Raw genomic sequence first — 11,137 nt, forward strand, 5'->3', positions numbered from 1 at the left:
TATTTTCAGGCAACCTATTGCGTATGCTATCGTTTTTAGGGAAATTTCGAAGTTTTGGATTTTACGCACGCTGTATCAAAAAGTGACATTTCAAAAAATTTAAGAAACTTTCCAGTAAGAAATAGGTCGAAACTTAGAAAAAAAGCGGGAAAAGACCAGAAAAAATGAAAAACTTGTTTCCAGGAGTTTTGAACTTTTTTATGATAGTATAAGACGGAATAAAATCCTAATTTTGTCCCGATTTTCAGGTAAACAAAATCGAACAATTAATCACATCGATACTAAAAATTATAACGGAGCACGTTGCGTAGATCCTGTAGACACCAGCTGGTGAAATATAAAAGTAAACGTGTGTTTCGACGAAACCTGTAAATTTGTGAACTAAGAGTAAGAACGCGCGAATCTATAGATAAGGGGTGAATCGTTACCAGGGAAACAAGCTAGCCGTGGCTTTTGTATCGACGTAACGTTAGTAACATAGTCTAAAATCGAATTACCCACATGAAAGTAAACTCTGCATAAAAGCGAAAAAAAAATTGGGAAATGTTAACATTTACATAAGAAAATTAGAAAAGAAATATTAATAATAATGAAATATGTAAATCGGTCTGCAATTCGTACAGTGAATATGGTTTAACGCCGTTTTATGATTCGAATAATAAGATTGAGTGAAAAATGCCTCACCTTGTTTTCAAAAATTTGATGAGAGAACATTTGAATTGCGATTAAGGTCTCCTCGGCGCCAAAGTTCGCAATAAACAAGGAGTAAAACTCAAAACAGAGAAAAAAAAAATGGAAACGCAATATGTGTACACAAAAAGCCGGGCCCAATTTGGACGCTGGTGTTCCTTCTCTGACAGCGGTCCCAATACGATGGTCAACATTCAGTCGGAACCATCCCTGATGCACAATTTCATCAGAAAAAATCCTATCACCCAGGGCACGCAATGTAGCAAAATATTCGCCCAGCACGAGGTAAGCTAGATTTTGCCAAAGGACCGAAACTTTTCATCTTCACCTTCACCTTCATTGTTGTGCGTCACTAATTTTGGGCGACGGCTCTTTTCACGAACATTGTTCGTTATCTCTTCAGGTAAACACGACAACGGCAACGTACAAGGAGGGTGGTATGCATCACGTCGAAGGTGGATGGCCGAAGGACGTGAACACTCACGATTTGGAACAGACGGTTCGTTACAGACGTAAAATAGAGAAGGACGAACTGTACATTCACACGATGCTTCAGTTGTTACCGGTGAGCGAGATGACATTCGAAATTGTCATTTGTCCCGAGTAAAAATGTCGTTTTCTTCTTCGCAACTTCTCCTTTTTGTTTCCTGGGAGCCCATGGAACATTACATCCTGCAAAACAACGTTTGCGACATATACGAGCAGTATTTTCACGACACAGAGGCAGCCCCGTTGGTTCAAAAGACTTTCTCGAGAACTGTCAATGTCTACAGAGATCCTCTACCCGTAAAACGTTCCATCACCCACATGTCCTGGTCTCCCGATCAGGGAACGAGACTCGCTGTAAGTTATTGTGATACGGATTTCAAGAGGACGATGAATTCCAGCCCATATTCTTACATTTGGGACGTAGGTGAGTGAAAGGCGGTCGGTTTGTTGCGATGTACCCTCATACAGTTGTTGCCGATAATGGTGTTGGCAAATAACGAGCTTCGAATATCGCGTTCCAGAAAATCCGAACAATCCGTTCATGGCTCTGAAACCCTTCTGCCCGAACCTGACTATGGAATACAACCCAAAAGACAGTAACGCGCTGGTTAGCGGCATGACGTCCGGGCAAGTTGCGTCTTGGGATATTCGACGGGGTTCGGAACCAGTCGAGACAAGCTTGGTCGAACACAGTCACCGAGAGCCGTGCAGCAAAGTTTTATGGATAAATTCAAAGACGGGGACGGAATTTTTCAGCGCTTCTAATGACGGACAGGTATAAGCAATGACAGCAGATGACTGGTCAAATAATTACCGAGCGAATCGAAGGATAATCCGGTACCTTTCAACTTCAGATAAAATGGTGGGATACCCGAAAATTACAAAGTCCGACCGAGAATTTGGTTATTGATTTGCTCAAGCCGGAAGAACAGGATGTTGGCAGGGCGACAGGCATTTCGGCCTTGCAGTTTGAACCGTCTATGGGTACAAGGTTCATGTGTGGTTTGGAAAACGGTAACTAAATTTGTTCTGTAATGGGAGAGTAACGCGCGGACTTAAACATTTCGCATAATATTATTGCCACTGAATTGAAGGGTTGGTGATATCCGGAAACCGTAAGGGAAAAACACCCGGAGAGAAAATAGCGACTAGATTCAAAGCCCAGTACGGACCAGTAATCAGCGTTGAACGTAATCCAACTTTTGTAAAAAATTTTTTGACCGTCGGAGATTGGACGGCGAGAATTTGGTCTGAGGATTGTAGGGAATCGTGTATTGCGTGGACACCGTGAGTAAAAGCATTCAATAGCGTTACTTCGTTCGAAGTCTGATCACCGACTGTGAAACTCGTATTTTTTTTTTCTTTGCAATAGAGGCCACAGAGATTTATTGACTAGCGGTGCTTGGAGCGCAACTCGGTTTTCCGTATTTTTTCTAACCAAAATGGACGGGACTTTGGACGTGTGGGACATACTTGTGCAGCAAGATTCGCCTGTTCTCAGCGTTAAGGTAAACATAAACAAATAGATCAATTTTCCCGGTAACATCAGTCAATCAGTTCGCTCGACAAACTATTTTGCTTAATACTTCTTTCATTTTCATATTTATTTTGTGAGCGCAACAGGTTTGCGACGAGGCTCTGACTTGCATCAGGCCTCACGTGGAAGGTAATCTTGCTGCGGTAGCCAGCAGAAATGGAACAGCGTACCTAGTCGAGTTTTCCGAGGCTCTGACGATTAATCAAAAAAACGACAAGCTTCTATTGACTGCGGTAAGCAGCAAAGAAGCTCTACTATGAAGCACGTGCCATCTGCTTTCAAGTCTATGGAAATATTGTTCATTTGAGACTGCTTTTTCAGCTATTGGAAAGAGAAACGCGGAGAGAAAAGGTGATCGAGGCTAAAAACAGGGAAACGCGTTTGAAACTGAAGACCGGGCGGCTCGAGGCGGAAACGGAGACGCAAGAAAGTTTGAACGCAAAGCTGGATGCGAGCAAAGCGATAGAGAGTCAAAAAGCAACGGAGGCAGATCCACTTATAATACAGTGCGAGTTGGATTACCAGCAAGCCGTTGACGCGGTAACGTCGCATCTTTTCCTTTCTTTAAATTGCGCAAAGCATTTAATTTCATTGTGATCATTCATTTATAGGAAATAGTACGGCAAACTTCGATGGAAAATTCTGAAGTGAATAACAATACAGTGCAAAATGGATTGCCCGCAGCTCATTGAGGGTGACTTGTCGCAGTGAAGTCGATTAAAATCTCGAAAAGCTAGTCGAAGAGCTTATAGACAAGCTCCATGGAATACAATGCGAGCAACGTATCGAAAATTACAGCCAAAAAACGAAATATTCCCTTCGTAATAACTTCGCTGCTGGTCCTTTGAAATCTTCGATGTCTTTTTTGGGTTTCTATGGGTCAATTAGTCTGTGAAGAGTCGTACAAATCGATTCTGAGACAAAAAGTTTCCGAGCTCTGAAAATCGCAACCAAAAAAACAAGGCTAATCCCGTTGGAATTTTTCATTCGAAATTCAACCGATTTTCAAAAAGCAGAATTGTTTTTTGAAAAGTGTTAGTATGGAAAAAACTTAGAGTAACTGTAACACATCACGGATGCGCTAATTTTGATCGAGATGAAATGGATGCTCCGTATGTGAGACGGTATTTAACGCAGTGTCCTGATTTCAAGACCTAAAAAGTTTATTGTCTGGGATTTTTTATTTTTTTTTCTTGATAGGGAGAGAAAGAACGAAGCTTCTTAAAACTTCGAATGTATTTTAACAAACATTTAAAACGTACGAGCGAAAATTTTTATCATCCAACTGTCGCAGAACAACAGCGTTATTAGCTGACCCGTTAACTGAAGAATACATCTTTGGTCAACGGCGGACCATCGAAGGGCCTGGCCGCCTGAGTCTGGAATCGGCAGGAAAGATAAAGTGCGTATTTCTTGTCTAAAGGGTGAAAACTAAAATCATTATACATCATATCATATTATCACACATCATGCATCATCGTACATCATTAAAGTTCGAGATCAAAGTTTAAATGTTCGAATCTTCGGATGTGCAGAAAGTGACATTACCCAAAATTTTTATTCTCCTGACGTTACCGATCTATATAGACGAAAATCAGCTAGCCGAATTCCTCAGTCTGGAAACAACCGCTCAGTAGAGAGGACGTACGAGAATCGCGCTCCGCAGATTTCGAGACCGGGTTCTCTACCTTCGTGGTGCCTACACTCCGGGTCCTCTTCCTGGTGCAAGTCGAGTTCCAGCACAAGCGCTCCGTAGTTTCTATGCTCCAGGTCCGCTACCTGGTGAAACTCGACTTTCAGGTCAAGCGCTCCGTAGTTTCTATGCTCCAGGTCCGCTACCTGGTGATACTCGACTTCCGGAATAAGCGCTCCGTGGTTCCTGTGCTCCAGGTCCGCTACCTGGTGAAACTCGACTTCCGGGACAAGCGCCCCGTAGTTTCTGCGCTCAAGGTCCACTACCTGGTGGAACTTCGCTTCCAGGACAATCGCGTCGTGGTTCCTATGCTCAAGGTACACTACCTGCAGAAAATCGACTTCCTGGACAAGTGCTCCGTAGTTTCTGCGCTCAAAGTCCGCTACCTGGTGAAACTCGACCTGCAGGATGACCGCTGCGTGGATCCTACGCTCCAAGTCGACTACCTGGTGAAACTCGACTTCCAGGACAAGCGCTTTGTAGTTTCCATGCTCCAGGTCCGCTACCTGGTGAACCTCGACTTCCGAAACGAGCGCTCCGTAGTTCTGGCTGTCCAGGTCCTGAACCTGGTGGATTTTGACGGCCAGAAAATGCACTCCGTAGTTCTGGCAGTCCAGTTTCTTGACCTGGTGACTTTTGACCAAGCGCTACGTAGTTTCTGCGCTCCAGGTCCGCTTCCTGGTGAAACTGGACTTCCAGAACAAGCGCTCCGTAGTTTCTGCGCTCAAGGTCATCAAATCAATACGCATGCTTCAGATAACTTTTTGAATCGGAAAAAAGAACCGAACGACCAGGATCAAAAAATTGCAATTGGTGAGTGGTTGGCATTGTATACATAGAAATACATGACAATAACGTCGTTCAATTAGAGCTAACATTGTTGTGCGTAGTGTTTCAAATCTGTCAGCACTGAGCTAATCGTTCTGTGGTATTTTTTGATGAAATTTATTGTCACAAAATCACAATACGTTATACTTACATGCATGTATAAACGTGATTTGTAATATTATACTAGAAAAATCTTACGGGCAGATTCGGTATGCGTCACATGCACAAAGACAGTGTTCATTCTGTATACTGCGAAGCTAATACCAGAATTTTTTGGGAAGTCATCGTGCACCAATCTCCCCTACAACTTTGTCAGATGGTAAAACACTGACAACGAGTGAGCGAGCGCACGAGCACAAAAATCAGTTACCTAGTGTATAGCATCCGACTCCGAGCGAGGTTTCGCGAGCGAGTGTTTCAAAACTAGTTATTTATAATTCGCGCACCATTCTATTATCGATGTACCAAAATGACCCAAAAAACCGTGATATGATATTAATTGTTGAGCTGAAACGTAAAAAGTAACGATTTTCACCAAGAAAATTCTGAACGAAAATGAATATGATTTAACGTCTTTTTCTGAGTTTTTTAGTTCATCAATGATATAAATATAGGAATATCAATACAAAGAAATTTTGGTTTTTACATTTCAGACAAAAATTACGTACTCCATCTTTCCGGTCAATTTGAAATTCCAGCGACGAGGCGCTTCAATGACCAGCTAATAACTTCGGCATTTTGCGACAATTGATAATAAGTAAATTTTTCTTGTACTGTCCAAATGTGAATTGAAATAAACTGAAAGTTTTAAAAAGCTTCGTGAGTTGTCTGTGATCGTACCCCTACTTACACTCCTTCAGCTACTCCTACTCCTACACCTACTTTGGTCCCAGATTCGATTCGTACGACCCTTGCCTGATTAATTGGACCCTCAGGAACTCGAAGAATGCAGTAAGAAGAGCGTATGACCAACAAGATAGCAACGGCGAGCGAAAAAGCACCTGCTGAGAAATGTCAAAACACAGGATCTCGTTTTTTTGCTAGAACTTCAGATGCGGTGATCGCAGCGTATTGGGACTGCGCCCAATCGATTTCTCTCGCAAAATTACGTTGAAAAAGTGCACGAAAGAATTTATTCCAGCACTTTTCAAAATCACGAAAATTTTCGCCAAAAACACAAAGGGGTTAGCCTTACTTTTTTTTTGGGCAAAATATTTTTGGTCTCAAATTCGATTTGGATGACTCATTCTCGACTGATTGGACCCCAAGCAACTCAGAAAACGCAGCAAAAGCAGCGTAGGACCAACAGGAGAGAAATGGCGAGCGAAAAAGCACCTGCTGAAAAATGTCGAAAACACTGGTTCTCGTTTTTTTGCTGTAACTTCTGATGCGTTGATCGCAGCGTATTGGGACTGCGCCCAATCGATTTCTCTCGCAAAATTACGTTGAAAAAGTGCACGATAGAATTTATTCCAGCACATTTCAAAATCACGAAAATTTTCGCCAAAAACACAAAGGGGTTAGCCTCACTTTTTTTTTGGGCAAAATGCTTTTGGTCTCAGATTCAATTTGGATGACTTTTTCTCGACTAATTGGACCCCTAGCGACTCAGAAAACGCAGCAAAAGCAGCGTAGGACCAACAGGAGAGAAATGGCGAGCGAAAAAGCACCTGCTGAAAAATGTCGAAAACACAGATTCTCGTTTTTTTGCTGTAACATCTGATGCGTTAATCGCAGCGTATTGGGACTGGGCCCAATCGATTTCTCTCGCAAAATAACGCTGAAAAAGTGCGCGAAAGAGTTTATTCCAGCAGTTTTCAAAATCACGAAAATTTTTGCCAAAAACACAAAGGGGCTAGCCTCACTTTTTTTCCGGGCAAAAAATTTTTGGTCTCAAATTCGATTTGGATGACTCTTTCTTGACTAATTGGACCCCCAGCGACTCAGAAAATGCAGCAAAAGCAGCGTAGGACCAACAGGAGAGAAATGGCGAGCGAAAAAGCACCTGCCGAAAAATGTCGAAAACACTGGTTCTCGTTTTTTAGCTGTAACGTCTGATGCGTTGATCGCAGCGTATTGGGACTGCGCCCAATCGATTTCTCTCGCAAAATTACGTTGAAAAAGTGCACGATAGAATTTATTCCAGCACTTTTCAAAATCACGAGAATTTTCGCCAAAAACACAAAGGGGTTAGCCCTACTTTTTTTTGGGGCAAAAAATTTTTGCCTCAAATTCGATTTGGATGACTCTTTCTCGACTAATTGGACCCCCAGCGACTCAGAAAACGCAGCAAAAGCAGCGTAGGACCAACAGGAGAGAAATGGCGAGCGAAAAAGCACCTGCTGAAAAATGTCGAAAACACAGATTCTCGTTTTTTTGCTGTAACATCTGATGCGTTGATCGCAGCGTATTGGGACTGGGCCCAATCGATTTCTCTCGCAAAATTACGTTGAAAAAGTGCAGGATCGAATTCATTCCAGCACTTTTCAACATCACGAAAATTTTCGCCAAAAACACAAAGGGGTTAGCCTTACTTTTTTTTTGGGCGAAAAACTTTTGGTCTCAGATTCAATTTGGATGACTCTTTCTCGACTAATTGGACCCCTAGCAACTCAGAAAACGCAGCAAACGCAGCGTAGGACCAACAGCAGAGAAATGGCGAGCGAAAAAGCACCTGCTGAAAAATGTCGAAAACACAGGATCTCGTTTTTTGGCTGTAACTTTAAATGCGTTAATCGCAGCGTATTGGGACTGGGCCCAATCGATTTCTCTCGCAAAATTACGTTGAAAAAGTGCACGAAAGAATTTATTCCAGCACTTTTCAAAATCGCGAAAATTTTTGCCAAAAACACAAAGTGGTTTAATGGTTTAATGGTTTATTTTTCATCTTTTCCATGACAATTTCGGAAAACATTATTGCAAAATTAAAAATAAACAAAGTCTTAAGTCCAAAACCTTAGCCTAGTTCTATATTACTATTTAAGATCTAGGGATAAAAAATTAGAACGGAGAATAGAACAGAGAAAGACGGCGAAGACAATGTCAGAAGGAAAGCAAAAAAGAAAAGAAAAGAAAAGAAAGCAGAATAAAGCTAACAAAGCAGCAACATAGAAACGTGGGAAACAGGAGGTGGAGAAGACTAGATGACGAGTCGCCATCAAGAGCGGGTATCTACTGTCCGGTAGAGATGCTGATATAGATCGCGTTTAAAAACAGCAAGCGTCGAGACAAACCTGAGTGCGGTAGGTAGAGAGTTCCACTAGGTAGAGAGTTCCAGTATCGGTTAGCCTTACTTTTTCTTCGATTTTGGAGCCGAAAGTTTTTGGTCTCAGATTCGATTTGAATGACCCTTACCTGACTAATTGGACCCTCAGGAACTCGGAAAACGCAGCGAGAGGAGCGTAGAACCAACAGGAGAGAAACGGCTAGCGAAAAAGCACCTGCTGAAAAATGTCGAAAACACAAGATCTCGTTTTTTGGCTGTAACTTTAGATGCGTTGGGGTGAGGTGGGGTAGGGTAGGGTAGGGTACTCCCACCCCTCCCTCTGCTACTTTAACTCCTACTTTAACTCCTACTACTACTCAAATATGTGTTAAAATACATTCGAAGTTTTAAGAAGATTCGTTCTATCTCTTCCTATCAAAAAAAAAAAATCGCCGGCAATCACTTTTTGAGGTCTTCAAATCAGGACATTGCATTAAATACTGTCTCATATACGGAGCATCCCATTTCATCTCGATCAAAATTAGCGCATCCGTGATGTATTACAGTTACTCTGAATTTTCTTCCCCACGAACACTTTTCGAAAAACAATTCTGCTGCTCTACCCAACGTAGATATTTCACTTGCGACTAGTTAAAACAGCGTTTCGAGTCTATGCCTACGAAAATTCAAGATCGAGAGAGAATGAAAAGTTGTTGGAATAATTATGAAGAATAATGTTATAGAATACATGGAAGAGCAGGGGGACGAAGAGGACGAAGGTGGTCGGAGGTGATCGGAGGTGTTAGGTGTGGTTGAAGGTCTTCGGAAATGGTAGGAGGTGTTAGGCGTTGGTAGGAGGTGGCAGGGGGTGGTCGGAGGTGTTCGGAAATGGTAGGAGGTGGTAGGACCTGGTAGGAGGTGGTTTGAGGCGGTAGGGAGCGGTAGGATGTGGACGGAGATGGTAGGAGTTGTTTGGAAGTGGTAGGAGGTGGCAGGTAGTGTTTGGCGGTGGTTGGAGGCGGTAGAAAGTGTTTGGCGGTGGTTGGAGGCGGTAGAAAGTGTTTGGTGGTGGTCGGAGGTGATCGGCGGTGGTCGAGGAGGACGAGGACGACGAGGACGACGAGAGGCGCGGTGAGGGGGAGAAGCAGGAGGACGAAGGTGTTCGGAGGTGGAAGGAAGTGGTTGACGGCGGTTGGCGGTGGACGCGGTGGCCGTCGGTGGCAATTGGCGTTGGACGCGGTTACACGTCTTCTCACGGGGTTGATCGAACTGATCGACATATTTAAATCGCAGTCGACAAGTAGTCTTACGTACTCACTTTGTACCGACTCAATCTCAAGCTTCCATACCGACACTACTTTGGCTACTGCGAATGTCGGTGCAAGCCATTAGGTAGAGTCGATAGAGCAGATCCCTCCTAAGCTCCCAGGCCCACTCGGCCGTCGAAAACTGGTCACCAAAATTTACCCAAAGGTATACGTCCTTATATTCCTCAGTCAACGAGTTGGTGTTACAACCACGGTTTTACATACAGGTCTGGAAACTCGGTCAAAATTTCAGTGGTGGGGGTGTCCTCTTATTGAAGCACCGATCCGCTTCCGGCATAGTGGCCATGTTGAAGACAATTTGCAAATGGCGGTTTCCGCGTTGGCGTTAGCAGCACGGAGCCACGGAGCATTAAAGGTACATGTTTTCCGTCAAGCGCTACGTCACGGTCCAATTTTAGTAGATGATTTTCAGCAAATTTCTCATTGCGTGGACCATTATGTTCAATTTGGTTGGTTTTATGTATAAATCGCGTAGACTTCATTTCCGTTTGTATTTTCTGCCTACCACGGATACTGAGGGTCTGGGCCGATCACAGCGCTACCTGGCGGCAGATTTTTTTCAAACCACTTTTTGACTCTATACCCAACCAAGATTGTGCTCCTCTTTAATGCTCCGTGCTCATAACTAATCTTCCCAAGTTACACGTCCATATTCAAGGTTCGTAATCGTGTGTCTTGCCGGCTGCTGGTGCCACGCGTCAAAATATCAGTTGTGAACGACGAAAATATCGTAAAAACACTACAAAATGTCGGTCGTTGCAGTACTGGGAAAATTCTGGCAAGAGTATACGAAGAATACTCCGAAAAAATTGAAGATCATCGACGCGTATCTGTTCTACATATTTCTGACAGGAGTCACACAATTCGTCTACTGCTGTTTGGTCGGTACATTCCCATTCAATAGTTTCCTCAGCGGTTTTATCTCCTGCGTTTCGTGCTTCGTTCTCGGCGGTAAGTGGCCCTCTTCTTCGATATCGAATAATAACGCGATATTCTTCAACTGTGCACGTATACGAAAGTGTTAGGTTAACGCCTCTGTTGCACTGTACATTGATCCAAACTTGAATCCGCATGCATCCTGTCTCAATGTATTTTCATTTTTCTATTACAGTTTGCCTGCGGCTGCAGGTCAATCCGCAGAACAAAAGTCAATTCCATGGCATCAGTCCAGAGAGAGGATTCGCTGACTTCATATTCGCCCACATTATACTTCACATTGTAGTCATGAACTTCATCGGTTGAATGATACACCGTGTTTGCCGTATTGTAAAGTAAAGCTTCAACAATTTTTCTGTGTATAAATTTGAACTAATTATCTAAAGCAATGATAAGTTCTCAAACAAAATAAATTCTTTTTTCATATCAAC

The 11,137-nt window shown here is 43.0% G+C and overlaps 3 protein-coding genes across 3 annotated transcripts; all 3 read left to right on the top strand.

Annotated features, from left to right (window-relative positions):
- The first annotated feature begins 736 nt into the window (after nucleotides 1-736).
- On the top strand, nucleotides 737-3,503 carry LOC124181229 (dynein axonemal intermediate chain 2). Its single transcript, XM_046567580.1, has 10 exons — nucleotides 737-975; nucleotides 1,094-1,255; nucleotides 1,345-1,603; nucleotides 1,701-1,954; nucleotides 2,034-2,193; nucleotides 2,274-2,466; nucleotides 2,552-2,687; nucleotides 2,803-2,949; nucleotides 3,038-3,256; nucleotides 3,328-3,503. The coding sequence occupies exons 1-10, from the start codon at nucleotides 793-795 to the stop codon at nucleotides 3,406-3,408; spliced, it is 1,794 nt and encodes a 597-aa protein (XP_046423536.1). The 5' UTR covers nucleotides 737-792; the 3' UTR covers nucleotides 3,409-3,503.
- A 1,034-nt stretch (nucleotides 3,504-4,537) lies between these two features.
- Nucleotides 4,538-5,988, top strand: LOC124187927. Its single transcript, XM_046580105.1, has 3 exons — nucleotides 4,538-5,078; nucleotides 5,139-5,222; nucleotides 5,891-5,988. Exons 1-3 carry the CDS (start codon nucleotides 4,538-4,540, stop codon nucleotides 5,986-5,988), a joined length of 723 nt encoding a protein of 240 aa, XP_046436061.1.
- A 4,413-nt stretch (nucleotides 5,989-10,401) lies between these two features.
- Nucleotides 10,402-11,136, top strand: LOC124175267 (dolichyl-diphosphooligosaccharide--protein glycosyltransferase subunit DAD1). Its single transcript, XM_046555333.1, has 2 exons — nucleotides 10,402-10,721; nucleotides 10,882-11,136. Exons 1-2 carry the CDS (start codon nucleotides 10,517-10,519, stop codon nucleotides 11,010-11,012), a joined length of 336 nt encoding a protein of 111 aa, XP_046411289.1. The 5' UTR covers nucleotides 10,402-10,516; the 3' UTR covers nucleotides 11,013-11,136.
- The last annotated feature ends 1 nt before the right edge of the window (nucleotide 11,137 follows it).

The sequence above is a fragment of the Neodiprion fabricii genome, chromosome 1 (genome assembly GCF_021155785.1).
Source record: "Neodiprion fabricii isolate iyNeoFabr1 chromosome 1, iyNeoFabr1.1, whole genome shotgun sequence".
Classification (NCBI taxonomy): Eukaryota; Metazoa; Arthropoda; class Insecta; order Hymenoptera; family Diprionidae; genus Neodiprion; species Neodiprion fabricii.